At 37.8% G+C, this 15,164-nt stretch overlaps 1 protein-coding gene across 3 annotated transcripts in view; it reads right to left on the minus strand.

Moving 5' to 3' along the window:
- LOC137945728 (uncharacterized) overlaps positions 1-14,908 on the minus strand; it is a 43,819-nt gene extending 28,911 nt beyond the window's left edge. For 2 of the 3 annotated variants that reach the window (XM_068791723.1, XM_068791722.1), the window contains exons 1-5: positions 14,528-14,908; positions 13,794-13,892; positions 12,403-12,554; positions 7,211-7,283; positions 5,168-5,290 (exon numbers count right to left, since the gene is read on the minus strand). In XM_068791723.1, coding sequence (XP_068647824.1) covers positions 5,168-5,290; positions 7,211-7,283; positions 12,403-12,554; positions 13,794-13,892; positions 14,528-14,653 — 573 coding nt within the window. In that variant the 5' untranslated portion in view covers positions 14,654-14,908. The remainder of the gene's footprint in view (positions 1-5,167; positions 5,291-7,210; positions 7,284-12,402; positions 12,555-13,793; positions 13,893-14,527) is intronic. The other variant, XM_068791724.1, reaches the window with a different exon arrangement.
- Between the last annotated feature and the right edge of the window lie 256 nt (positions 14,909-15,164).

The following is a 15,164-nucleotide window of genomic DNA, read 5'->3' on the forward strand; positions in this document are numbered from 1 at the left end:
CCAAAGCAACACTCTGAAAGGGTTGGCCAAAAAGGTAAGTGAGAGTCAAATAAAGGACGGTAGGAGAAAGGCTACCAAATAATAAGGGGATAATGGAGAATCATAAGGAAGATAAGATAAAGAAGATGAGGTCACCATGTGCTTTAATTTCCTAAGTAATTCAAATCTCCAACTTATAAACCAATACTGACAACAGTCAGCAGATAATGAACCTAAGGCAAACAACCGAGGAGTCCTTCAATAATAATGTCTCAATCAAAGAGACACAATAGCAGCAACGGAAATGGGCTAATGCCCAAATAACATATACCAAATGTGTAGTTATATAGCAACAGATAACCAGTAAATAATAAAAGTCCTTAAGAGTAATAAGGATAAATGAAATAATTTGCAACGAGTCTATTCTTGAATAAGGAAGTTGTACACAAAGTAATAAATCCAAGGTAATAATCTGAGTCAAAAGAGACAAGTCGGTGTCAGACCAATGTAGCCGAGTCGCGGGAGAAGAATTGTTGGAATCTGGAATGAAGGATACTTTGATGGTGTCTGCTGATCAAAGAGCAAGACTCTTAATGTTATCAGAGAGGTTGAATCAATCAAGTGATAGAATCAAGGAGAGTGGAAGAACCAAGTTGGAGACAGAAGAACTCGGTATCTCCATTCTTCAAGATCTTCATCTATAGCGCCAGTCTCTATTGCATGCTAGTAACACGCTGCATGGTATAGATGACAACATCGGCAAGAGTAAGAAGATCCTTACCAAGGGGGAGAAGAAGCCTGAACAAGAGCGACTCGTTGGTTGTGTTCCAAGCAAAGGAATATGACATGACAGTTGAATTCTATTGGGCCCCGTTTCTGGTGCAATCCAACTCAGACGATCCCACAATGCATAGAATTCAGGACTAGATAATTATGCTCCAGTCGATCTCAAAGCAAGGGCAGCACTGGAAGGCAGTCAACTACCTGATCCCCAATACCGTAGGACTCCAGAAAATATTCTAAGAGTCTACTTGGTAGCGGCAGCAGTAGCAGTAATCTTTACAGCAACAAGATATCAGAACTCAATAGATTCAGAAGAAGAAAAAAACTCCACTTACTACTTCTCTTACTGCAGCGTCTAAACTGATAAAAAAGATTAAAGAACCCACAATATGACTAGAGCAACTTGGAATGGGCAGCAGTAATAATCCGAGCAAATAGCAAGATTGGAATTCTAAAACACCATAGCTACGAGTCCTAAAAATCAATGCTCTAATACCATGTTGTTTTTCAAAAAAAAAAAATGCCATGTTGTTTTTCAGGACTCCATGGATTACATCATGGAGAAAGAAGAAGAACACACGTTGGGGAGAAAAGGAGGAGGAATAATGAGGTTATGGACTTATTTCAAACCCTTCCCCTTAAACTATATTTATAATTGTTAAAACAGAGGCTCAATCCGAGCATAAAAATCGAGAGAATACCAACCACGAAGCATATAACAAAGAGAGAAATATGTAATAGATGCAGAATCATTAAATCAACATAAACAACACAAAAGGCAACGATCTTACGTGGTTCGGCGACAGCCTACTCCACGGGAGGAAACGAGAATCCACTAAAATCGGAAAGGGGTGAAGCTTTGCGGCTTCAAGCATACAAAATCGAGCACGATTTCTCCCAATGAAGCCCTCTTCCTTCCCAAACCCTCTTCCTCTCGACGAAACCCTCTTCCCCGACGAAAAACTCCTCTTTCCGAAAATGTCTCCGCTCGAAACCTCCCAACAGAGAGATTTCCGATTAAGTGATTTAAACGGGTAACATACGCGGGTCCAAAACGGGTAATCGGATTCAAGACACCCGATTAACAATAATTGATTAAAATACAATATTACAATTATGCCCTTCACCTAGTAAGAGTGAAGAAGAAACAAAAAACATAAACTAATTATATCAATGACACACAAATTACATCATATCTTCCAACACCATGTATCCATCACACATTGTCTTGACGTTTATCTAATTATACATAAACTTAATTTCACAATTGGTAGCATCTAAATCTGCCCATCTATCTTTTTTTAATTTAATTTAGTGGAAGTTGGTTGCATCTTATCTTTTTTAAGTTGTTTTTTATTATATTAATGTTAAGTCCTACAAGAGAAACCTTGAGAGGAAGCGGGTGAATAAGTTTATCAATTCCAATGGCTACTGTTAAACATTGAGAGGATGTGACTCTTTTCATTTTCAAAACACACTTTTTTGAGGATCGACTCCTTTTAGTATGATCAACTCATCTAAACTTTTGTGCTTCAAGTCTTCAATTCTCCTACTAAAAGGGCTTACTCTTTTCTAGATCACAACTCACTCTTTATAGTGGTCGACTCTTTTTTACTTTAGTTTTTCATTTTTTCAACTAAAGGGGTTATCTCCTCTACATGTGTTCGACGACACCTTTAAGCTTTTAAGCTTCAAGTCTTCATCTTAATTCTCAATTGAAGTGCTCAACTCCATTGCATGGAGTCATCTCCTTATGCCCAAATTTTTATTGATGACTTAAAGAAAAGTTGTGGGAGCATATAGTGAATGTTTTATGTATTTTTATTTATGTTTTTTGAAACTATCCATTTATTTAAAAAAATCATTTTCAAAAAATTATTAGTTTTTTTAAATGTCCTTGTTGTTCTCTCATGGATGCTTATATTAAAAAATGTTTTTAAATATATTTATAATGGTCAAATTCAATGACTTTATTGCACTTGAGGAAATTTACTTGGACCTAATGAAATATTTGAGGTGATTATGCTTATATAAGATTATTATATTTGCTCTTCTATATAATTTTTTTTATATGTTTATATCATATTTATTGTTGTACAATCTCGCTCATTATTTAAAGACATAGTATAAACTAATATTTTAGATTACAATTTTAGCTATGTTTATCTATTATAGTTAAGTTGAAAAAATAAAATATAAAAATAATTTTAATCCACAATATAATCTGATCCAATCCACATAGAAATGGATTGCATGTGGATTTCGAAGTTACGTGAACCAATCCACAAGATCCATGGGTGAATAAAAATTGTTAATTAACCTGATCAGATTCGATCTGCAATAGTGTGTGGGTCAAATTTTTAAAACCTGACCCGCATTGGATCGCATGTGGATCTTAAGGTTCTTCAACCTGATCCGACCCATTTGCAGCCCTACCCCAGACTAATCCAGGACCTAATACTTAAGTGAATATCTACATCTACTTACTCTTCCAATAACTTTCATTGAGGTTACACAAGCTACCAGATTTTTTTCTTTTCCTTCTTTTGAGAAGGGTGAGAGTAGCATTAAAAGAGAGAAACAATATACAAAATGTACATCATGCGTCAGCAATTATACTTGCTTCAAAGAAAAATAAAAACAAGGGAGCAAAAAAAGAAAAAGAAAATACACTGCAGAACCCAATAACATCAAGTATCTGGAAGAAAATGATCCCTTTCAACAGCGATGGTAAGGACTTTGGGGAGAAAAAAATTCCTTGTGGATTCCAACGATATTTGCTTTAGAGAGGGAAAAAAGTCACATCTTCCCAATCCATCACCTATCAATGGCTGAATTCAACCACCTGATTGACATTTGTGGACTGCCAGAAATCCCCCTTAGTAGTTTCGAGTTCACCTGGTTAAATGGTCAACTCCCCCAATTCAAATTAAGTTGGACCACTTCTTTGCCCTGGCAGATTGGCTGCAAAAATTTCAAGATATGGCTGGTTTAGTTCTTCCCATACCACCTCTGGTCATCGACCCATTCTCTTAAATTGAGGCCCAAGTATATAGGGACCTATCCCTTTTCATTTTGAAAAATATTGGCTGTATGAGGAAAGTTTTGGAGCCCTTCTTGAGAGCTGGTGGAAATCTTTTGTGGCGGAGGGGTCCATTGGTTTCGATTGACGCAAAAGCTGAAAATGTTGAAGAGCTCTCCCACAGAAAATTCTTTGTGATCAAATTATCAGTCAAGTAACCTCTTGGGTTCTCCAACGCAAAGAATTCTACAACTTGAAAGGGACAAACATGCGAGAAAATTGGCAAAATATTGCAGGTATGTCTAATCCAACAAGAGCCCCTAAAATGGTTGAATGGTCCAAACCCCCTCCTGGGCACTTTAAACTAAATTTTGATGGAAGTGCTCTTGGATGTCCGGGACCAGCTGGATTTGGCGGAGTTATTCACGATGAACAAGCCAACCTTATCTTCACATATGCGGGCCCAATTGGTGTATCTGACTCTACTAGCGCGGAATTACATGGGCTATACAACGGTCTGAAACTTTTCAAGCAAAAAAAGGAAGGTGATCTCTTAGTTGAAGGAGATTCTCAAGTCATTATCAATTGGTGCACAAAGTCATCCAAACCTCCTTGGCATCATTGAGAATTATTTGAGGAAATCTACAAGTTAATTTCTGTTTTACATTGTACTTGGAAACATGTTCCAGGATCAGCTAATCACTTAGCCGATGCTCAAGTCAAAAAAGGTGTTTCCCTCCAACACCTTGTTGTGGAGGAAATGTCTCTTTAGCTTCAAGGTTTGTAATTTTTTTCTTTAGTAATACATTCACACTTATTTCTCAAAAAAAAATATTGGGTAAAGACTTTCTGTCATCTCTACTTTCCCGAATCCATGATCTTCATCAAATCACCAATTGTCACCCCCTTAGCTCAAATTGGGTATTCTCTATTTACTCCTTCAAAGCTAAACTGGATTTTCTTATTTCTCATGAGCACAGTTCTTGAATAATGACGCAACCAAATTTTTCCACCTTTATCAAAAAATAAAAATTAAAAAAATGGCTTTTGAGTTCAACATGGAAATACTACCTTATGGAGAGAGGGGGAGGAATAAGCCTTCTCTTAAAGAGTAAAGTAACTGAGGAAAGAAGAGAGGAAATTCTAAACTTTTTTAGGACTGATGCTCAACATTTGATAACAAAACTTATTACAACAAGATTTAATAAATCATCCTCAAGAAACCCCAGGTCCAATACAGCAACGTCCAAAATCTGACTCTTGTACAGTTCCAAAATCAAAAAACTTATTTCATAATTAAAGTTCTCTTTTTCTGGTACAAGAGCTAAGAATACAAGTATATAATATTTGGAGAGAACAAACTGTACTTGAGCAAAAGCATACCAGCAATGGAACTGTAGAAGCTTCATTGTGTCCATCAAACTCTGTCAACACATCAAAAGCATGCAGCTTCCAGTCCAAAGTCTGTGTCACTACCACACTAGCCATGCATACATTACCGTGAACCTGCAACGTTGATAAATTCTTAACAGGTTTTTGAGATTAAACACAAAAAGGAACCACACAATAATAACTGAAAGATGCTTCCTGAATGCCTCAAAATAATCAGGAACTTTAGAAATTCAGTTTCTTTTTTGGATAAAATAGAGAATTTTTTTTACAAGCTTGTTGTGTTCATACAGTTTATAGCACTAATTTTATGCCAGATTCTCTTACACGTCATGGAGTTTCTTTGATGGATCTTTTTGAGGAGGATTTATTCCCCTTTGATATTCATTGATTGTATTTTTACTTTGTTTTTGTATGTTTTGGCTAGCCTGTAGCCATTTCCTTCCACATTTTTGGCTCTCTTTTCAATGAAATTGTGGCCTGAACAAGAAGACAGAAATTCTCACATTTTCAACCTGCTGAATAATACATTAAATGAAAAGAACAACTTTTTCTCTATTTTTAACAGGCGCTATAGAGCTCTAGAGCAACCAGATTCAGCAAGAAAATTACAGAAGGTGGGTGAAGCCCTGACACTCGTAGTATTTCTGAGAATCTTAGAATAGGATTACAACGACGCAATATAACCAATTTACTGACTTCAAGGTCTTACTCTCTGTTTATATATACTCTTGGGGTACCATGTTAGCCAGTAAAAATCTTTACCATCTAGAGTTAATGTAAATTCAGAAACTACTGACAAAATAAGAGGGAGGCCCCATATGATTGGGCCTAGCCTCTGGTTCTTCAACTTTATTAAATCTTACTCTCATCCTTGGCAAGCCCTCCAGATCTCTTTTGGGACCCCATCCATAGGAAATTTGAGAAGAGGATGACTACTTCGAATAGGACCTCTCTCTCGGGCTGGTCTAGAACTCTAATCAAATCCATTCTAATTAGGCCTTCAGACTGCCATATTTCTTTTTGTCCCCTTCCCAACCAGTATCTACAACTGCATTGAGGCCACTGGAAGAGGATTTCTCTAGACAGAGCATCCAAGAGTCATGTATAATCCAGTGAATTGGAAGTGTTTGCACCCAAAGCATACTTCATGTAGAGGTAGTAAACAAATTAAGATCATGAATCAGACTATATGATATTAGAAATTTGGAATAAAAAAATCTAATATGTCAAGACTAATTGCAGCACAAATTTGGCTTCCTCCTGATCCAGTCGCACCCAAGCTTCCAGTTTGGAAATCAAATTAATCAGACCAGCCTCCTAATACGAGAAGACCATAAAATAGTGCTTTTTAGCTTTTTCTTTAAATTTAATGTTAACTGGGAGGTGGACACAAAAATCCATGGTGAAGGTGAGACATCATGATGTTTTGGTTAGATTCATGAGCAGACAGTATCCTCTTCCAGGAGCTTTTCCCACAATATATAAAACTAGAAGGCACCTTGACAGTTTAGTCCAAAACTCCTTCTTGAAAAACCAAAGGTAGAGCATGCATCATTAAAGATAGAAGAGCCCTGATCTTGAAGCAGAGGATGAAAAATGCCCCTCCTCAACTGAACCTACATTAGGGATCAAAGACAACCACCAGTAGAAGTCCCCTGCTCAAAAGTTTCTCTAATTCTTTCATAAGACTGAAAAACTATTAGGGCCCCATTTCATTATGTGTACTCCTACTACGAAAGGCATTACCACCTGCTGCCTCATTGCACATGCCGGTATCTACCAACACCAACTATCATGGGGATCTTTTTTCTTTAACGCTGCTCATTAGGGGCTGTGTCTTGCATCTCCATTTCTTTTCCCCTTTCCTTGAGATGACTTGTATTCTTTCCCTCATGTGTCCCTTTATTTTTTTTGTTAAAATTGTCATCATTTTCAAAAGAATGCAACAAAACATTGATTTCAAAAAGAGGCAAAAAAAGGAAAAAAAAAAGTGTTCGGCCCAATAGAGCTGAGAAAGAGCAAATAATTTCATACAAGTTTGCAATCATTGTTTAGAAAGCTCACAGCCTTGGCAATTTGGTGCAGTCCCCAAGCATAATACTCATTCCTGCAGTCGGAAATATATCAACCATGAGAGAGAAAACAGATGAAAACTTGATCAAATGCAAATCATTCTACAGAAGGATGCTTTATTAATGAGGAGATTAGAGTCTGATGAGTTGGTTTTTTTTTTTTTTTTTTGAAAAAGATGTATTAATAAAACATGAGAAATTAAAAAATTTGGGGGAGCATTTCCCTTACAATCAGCGATTGTAGGGTAGCTCCCTGCCTGGCAAGCACATCTGCTGCCGAATTTGCGGATCTCGGAATGTGAGTCCAAATACAAGAAACTATTGAGGTAATTTCTAAAATTTCCTTAAAAATATCCCAATGCCTCCACGGAGGAGAAGACGCATTCTCACACTATCCTATCACCACTTTTAAGTCCCCTTCAATATGGAAGGGCCCGCAGCATTTATTTCTGAAGACACGAAGACTGGAGAGGAGACCATGTAACTCAGCAAACGTAGAGTCGGATATACCAAGGGGGTCGGCATAAGCGAAGAGCTGATTTCCGGAGTGATCTGAAATAACTCCTCCGAAATCAGAAATACCAGGGTTACCAAGGGACGAGCCATCAAAATTTTAACTTGAGATAACCAGGATTAGGAGGAGTCCATTCTTGCATGACCGGAGGCTTTTTCCCAATGTGCATCAAAGCCAAATTTCTCCAGTTTTCACGAATGGAGGAACCCAGATAGAGAGAGAATGCTTTCTTTGATAAAAGCAAAGTTGATATATGAACTACCACTCTGTCCGCAACCCAGTCTGAAGATTCGCTTTTTGCATCAAATTGTCTTCTATTGCGCTCATTCCTAAGCCCCCACGGGATGAAACTGGAACAGGCAGAGAGCATCATCTTTCCAAGACTCAGCTGAACGAGAGTAGATCAGCCGCCATGTAGAATTGTAGCCCAAACTTTTCAAGAATGCTGATCCACACCTTCCATGAGAAGCTACAATGGAGTGGAATATGGCTAATGAGTTGGTGTCAGTGTGACCACTGCTCAAATTCTATACCTAATCATGTTTTTGTTTGTTTCTCAATAGAAGAATTACATTATTCTAGTCAAGTGGTGTTGGTTAAAGGGTATTCTTGTAAATATGGTTGAGTATATGTGCTGCTTGTTTGTATGTGTTTCAACAAGGGTAGATTAGCCAGACCACTTAAGGTGGAGTTAGTTGCTTTAGTTATTTAAGGGCCAATCCCATACTTTAGTGCTAAACATTGAATTTAAGTGGAGAAGGTCATTTCTTGTCCTAATCAAGATTTTACATTATCTGGAAGCAAATTCAGGTCTTCCTTACTCTTTTTTCTCTCTTGTCTATCTTCAAGTTTTGATCTTTTACGACTTTATATAATATCAAAGCCCAGTACAATCCATCCAAGAGATAAAAAAAATTTCGTCTTCTTCTTCTTCTTCTTCTTCTTCTTCTCAATCTCTTTCAAAGGTTGTGACACCTCCAAGGGAAAAACTTCTGTTTGTGCAACCTCCTAGTTGCTTATTTTGTGCCGGCCTATTCGTCCCAGATGATGTTTAACTGCCTACTATTGCTTGCCTGTCCTTTCTAAGAGAATAGAGGAGTTCTAGTGTCTTAAAGATGTCTTGATTGTGCATATATCTATCTCTGATAACCTAGGTTGGTGTTTTTATTGTTCTTTGACTTTCTCTGTCATTAGCATTGCTAATTGAAGTGCTGCTATGTTGAATTGAGTTTGTTATTGGCTCCTAGAAAAGGGTTGGTAGTCTTCAAGGGAGTGAGTTATAGTTTTTTACAATAACTTACTAGGTTGGACAGCTTTACCTTATATCATGGCTGAAACTACTGTTATGAAACTTGCAAAGATGGATGAGAAGGTCAATAACATTACTCCAATCACATTTGCCTAAAATTGGCAAATTGCTTCTCTCTGTTTTCCTGGCTCACGTCCCTTGGTCTCTTTGGCTAGAGTGCAACAACCGATGCTTCAACTTCAACTTCAGCAATATTGAGAGCACCCTCACTTCTACAATGGGTCTCATCTCTAGTTGGCTTCACACCATAAAGAAATTTACCCCCCAGGCGGGAATAGCTCTTCGATGAATGGCTCATATGTCGGGTCCTCATAAACCTCCTGCCATGGTCGTTCCCAATGATAGCATCAAACTGAACTTGGTAGCGGGGCCCGGCGGGTGCAGGGTTCGTCTTCAAAAATTACAGAGGCGAAGTCATCCTATCCTATGCAGGTCTAGTTACTATTGCGGATTCAACCACCACTAAGGTGACTGCCCTCCATTATGGTGTTGAAGTTTTCAAGGCCGTCTTAATGGAAAGCTCCTTATTGAAGGGGATTCCAGGATTGTCATCAATTGGTGCTCGGGATCCACTCCCCCTCCCCCCATGGCGCCATTGGCCCATCCTATCCTCTATCTCAATCTTTGTATCTACCATTTCTTGTTCATGGCATCATGTACCAAGATCGGCCAATTCCTCGGCCGACAGATTAGCTAAGCTTAGGACCTCTTTGCAATCTCTCATTGTTTGGGATGGTCCCCCTAATATGTAATTCAGCTCTTTTGTAGCTTCCTTTATTAATAAAATCAGCACTACTTCAAAAAATAAATAAATAAATAATCACGTTTGTCAAACTGAATAGGAAGAACTATGTTATGGGCCCAAGCAGTTGAAATTTCCCTTGGCTCAAAAGAAAAATTAAAGTTTTTGACTACTGCTCCTCCCAGTCTTAAAACTAAAAAATGAGAGCGAGATAATTATAATGTCATGGCCTAGTTATTAAATAGTATAGAGTCAAATATTATAAATCATGAAATCTATAATAACACTGCAAAGGGCATCTGGGATGCTATGGATAAATGGTTTTCTCGACCCATAATATGTCCAAGATTTTCTATCTATAGGTTAAATTACTAACAACCAAAAGGGTGACAAGCCATTAGTTGAAATCATTGATGATATGGATAGTTTGTGGCCAGAGGTATCCCTGTATCATCCCATTATCTTTTTTTTTTTTTTAAATGAATCATCCCATCATCCCATTATCCTTGATCAATAGGAGCTGAACAAACAAAGGGAAACTCTCAATGTTGTGGGTTTGTTCAATAAACAAGGCGGAGTTTGATTCAGTTCGAGCTCAGTTGACGGACAGCACCACCGCTTTCTTTTAGAGAGAGGTGTACTACCTTATTGAGAGTCGAATCCACCGTGACTTATCCCTCTAAGTTGCCATCTATAGGAGATATCTCTGTTAATTACCAGTATAAACTCTTATGGTAGGCGTAGAAGAGGAAATCAACAGGGTAGAGGTAAGAATCAAGGAGGAAGAGGTAGGAATCAAGGGGGAGGAAGAGGTAGGTATGTTGGAGAAATGTTGGGACAAGTTCGGCAAACCTGAATGAGCAAATCAGGCTATCCAAAGACAGGATCTTCCTCCCAAAAAAGTCAAGGGCCAATGTTGTTTTCTATGAACAAAGATGAGCTTAAAAAATTATTCCAGCAAAACATGTAGTCTAGTGGACTACAAGCCACTACTTCCTCTTCAGGTAGCGCCACCCTGCCCACATAGGTAGGTCTTCCTGTGCGCTCTTTGCCTCTCCTAGTCAATCGTGAGTCATAGACGTGGGGACCTTAGCACATATTATAGGTATTTGTCACCTTTTTTAACTCACTAGATCAAAGAGAATCTATGGGTTCTCTTTCCTAGCTGATGGATCATCTGTGTGCTGTTAAAGCTACTGATTCTATTTCTTTATCCGCAGTACTATATGTTCTGATGTTTCTAGTCGGTCTATAATCTGTGAATCAGATCACAAAATCTCTTAACCATTCTTGATATCTTTTCCTTCTCTGTGTCCCCAAAACCTTTAAACAAGGAAGACGATTGGCAAAGAGCTTGAAAGAAATCAACCTCAACCCACACTTGCCCTGCAATATGATTATAGAGTGATCCAATACTGAGTATTGGTAGTATTCTAGCCAAACAATAACAAAATCTATCAACCCAATCTTCAGATACAAAGTCAAAATGGGAACTTCCCTTCAATCTCTTGTTGTTTCGGGAGAGTCTCCTAAATTGTAATTGTTCTTTTCCTTAATAATATTCACACCATCTTCAAAAAATAATAATAACTAAAAAATAAATAAATAAAAAATATGCAGAGGATACAGTTTGTTGTGATGTTATTCATGTCAAAGTTCTCCATGTTACAGCCTCATGGCAACACATGAACCCATCACTGGGCGGAGGTAAACTGGTTAAATCTTCTATTCTTTGCATCAATATACCTCGAACTTCTATCAGCAAAATGGCTTCTATTGCTGAATGAGTCGAAGACCCTCCATGTCTTATTTGAGGCTTTCTTTATTTATGGGAGACATTACTGAATCTCTCAGGTATCCAGTCATCAAAAACCTTCAAATGGCATCTCTCATCTTAAGAGGGTAAATTCTTCTCAATTGTAGGTTAGCTTACTTTTATTAACCCACTCCATATAGCCTCCAAAATTACTTCCTCTTCCTCGTTCATTGTCCCACTTCTTTTGCATTTGAAATTGAAACAAACAGAGCTTTTGATAGAATCCTCAAGGATTTGAGTACCATTTAGGTAATTGGAGGCACATTCCCAAAGAGGATGGTACTTATGGAGTAAGAAATTCTCAACTTACAAATCACACCTTTCTTGCAAAATGGTTAAAGAGATTTGAAACTAATAATTCAACCATCAAGGAAAGGATTGTTGGTGATAAGATTCATTATCCCTTGGAAATTTGGCTCCCCAATGCAGAAATTCATGGAGTATGCAATGCCAGTTTTTGTAAGGTAAATAATATTTTAAAACTCAATAAAAGTGAGGGATTAGATTGAGCTCAAGAATTAATTTTGAGAAGACATTTGGTTCGGCAGATACCACCAATTGGACTCTACTACCAAAATCAGAATTGTAAGGACTCCTTATATGACATTTTTGTTTCTTCTCTTTACAGTGAAGTGGCCTGCGATTTTTGAAAGAACCTCAATTGGCCTTTTTTATTGAAAACGCAATAATGTCTAGCATCAAAGAACAATTAATATAGAGTAGAAGCAAGAACTGAAAGAAGATCGTTATAACAAAGAGAGAGTATGAAATACCTCTGAGTACCTTCCAAACCTAACTCCTTAATCTTTTCTGATAGGGGCATAACAGGCTCAGTCACAAGGTAAATAGTATGCTTGTTAGAACTGCCATCAAAAGTCTCAGCTTCAGTACTATGAAGAAAAGACAGGATATTTGGGTGCCTGACCTGTAAGAATAGAAGTTGTTTCTTAGACTGCCACTTCTGACTGGAAAATATAAGTGTAACAAGCACAAAGAAAATAGTACTAAAGTAATGAATGCAAAAATGAGAAAGAAAGATGCTATCAGAGTTTTCAGGTGACAGCAGAGTAGCAAGTTCAAACATTTGAATGGAAGGTGTAGAATCGGGAGGTAGAGAACATTATTTTAACCTGCTTGAAACTGCTCTAAAGGCAACTGTAGGTACAGAAACCATAACCATTTTTCAGAATTACAAAGAAACAACTGAGAAGCAAAATAGGTGAATAAATACTTGTAGTCGATTGTCCATGTTGATGAAATATTAAAAATAATCTAAAGCCTCCAGGCATCAAAATTGTATAAAACCCTACATGACAGTTGATCCCAAAATGCTCATTGTTTGACAAAATTCTCTGCACTATTTGGGTAAAATGATTCATCTAAGATGGAACACTATGCCCTCTTTCATAGAGTAAGGATTTTTGTCAAAGTTTCTCCAGTTCCCTTGTAATAGAAGGTGATTCCTCTTTGGGCATTTCATAGTTCAGCTCTAGTAAGGCCCCTTCATGGAGATTTCTTCACTTCTATGATGAAATTGTGGACTGGTGACGACAAACTGAAGTTCAAAGGGCTCATACTTTGCATAGCAAAAATTCAATGACCGACTCTTTAGCAAGGCAAAGAGTTGATCTTCAAGAGCTTATTGTGGCAAATTTGTTTTCCAGTTGATGTCCGCTAATGGTTTCTTGTTTTTGTCTATTCTTTCTATGGTGGGGCTAGCCTTTATCCTTCGAACATCATTTTTTATTTGAAAATCAAACATAGTTATTTGTGAATGTACAAAATTGATTAGATGACTTAGCAAAAGCACAGAACAGTGAGAACACCACAAGAGGACTCTAATCCACAAAAACTAATATGAACAGAAAGAATCATATCAGAATGACAAAGTGTTTAGATTAATCCTTCTTTGACTGTTGTAGTCACAAATAAATCCGTGACATAAGGATCCAGTGGATTTTGCCTCATAAATAAAAATTTTGTGCAATTTCAAAATTCATAAAAGAAAAGGATTCGGTGAAATGAGCAAATCTTAGGTATTCCTTCATGCTCTAGGAGTATGAGAGAATGAAACAAGTAATAACTGGTATGTAACCAAGTTACCATTAGCGACTGACATTAATGAACACAATAACAATTTCTATCCCATTCAAGAGCAACTTACAGTGCGCAGGCGCTTGACACCATTGCGACCAGCAGCCAGGAGTCCATCTTGTGGATTACTTCCTGATAGCGAAAATATTGACACAAGAGAACCATCATCCTGGTGAAGGAAAAAGGTATCAGCACCATAAGATACATATAACAGGCACGGAAAAAGCTAAACGACCCATCAGAGAGTTATTTCGCTTCAAATCTTAAAACTCAGTGTGGTTTGAATCACAGATCTTTCATGAAGGTTTTCTTTTACTGGCAAAAGAAAAAAAAGCTTGAGAGAAATATCAAACAAGTCCGGTTGACATGTTACATTGTACGGTGACCAACTTGAATATACTTATTCTCTAGTGTCCAGACTAGCAAACTTGAATAAGGCCCTTAGAGAACAGCTCTTAGTTCATCAACAGCTTAGAACAACAAGTGATAAAAAAGATCCATCCCTTCATCTACCCAAAAATTTGAAATTTCACTTTCCAAAAAATCCACTTCCAATAATAAAACTTCACGATGTTGAATTCTCACTTTCGCGGTTCCAAGAAAAGTACAAGTAACAGACGACTGTAAAAATACATCATGTGGCAACGCTTAAAACCTGCTCACAAGAAGCCACAACTTAATTCACCCGTCTCGATCCACAAGCGCGGGAGTATTGCATGACACTGACCAGATACTCATTGGACGTAAATCTTTATATGTTCATATAAAAATTGCAGATTTATGAAGACCGAAAACGAGGTATACCTTGGACGTTCCGCGGTAGTGAGTCCATGAGCCCCAAGCGGAGGAATATGGATTCTCAATGTTATAGGGAAAATCCTTCAGACCAGTACCAGATCCGGCAACGACCTCCTTGAGAAATTTGAACATTTTTCACATAGAGAGAGAGAGAGAGAGAGAGAGAGAGAGAAATAGAGGGAATGGTCGACGAAACGAGTAGTGGCAGCTACTGCGACTTTTTTTATCGTACAGACAAAGTGAGATCGGTGGCAGCAGCTGCAATTTCAATTTCTCCGATGCAGAAAGGATCGAAGGTCAAGAGAATTGAACTGTCGTCTGAAGAGAGCCAGGGACATGCCGTATGCGCCCAGGAGGGAGATTCCCCTCACCGGTGAATGATGCGGAACTTCCTTTCCTACTCCGTACGATCAAGATCAACCGGTGATTTAAAGTTTAAACCGAACCGGACGGTCGAACTCCATTCCTTTCCCTCCATCTTAGAGAGAAGATCCAATTTTCTCATGGGTCCAAGTGTGCCTCTCCTCTTCCACAATGAATATAATTTGATCATGTGTTGTTGCACAATAGGTGATGTTTTAGAACTAAGAATAGCTGAATGAGGATCAAAATCATTTTAGATTTGAAAATAGAAAGCTCTTTT

Source organism: Aristolochia californica, unplaced genomic scaffold, assembly GCF_029961685.1.
Source record: "Aristolochia californica isolate CCGP_79_NKW_82.1479 unplaced genomic scaffold, dmAriCali1.0.hap1 SCAF_12, whole genome shotgun sequence".
In the NCBI taxonomy this organism is placed as follows: Eukaryota; Viridiplantae; Streptophyta; class Magnoliopsida; order Piperales; family Aristolochiaceae; genus Aristolochia; species Aristolochia californica.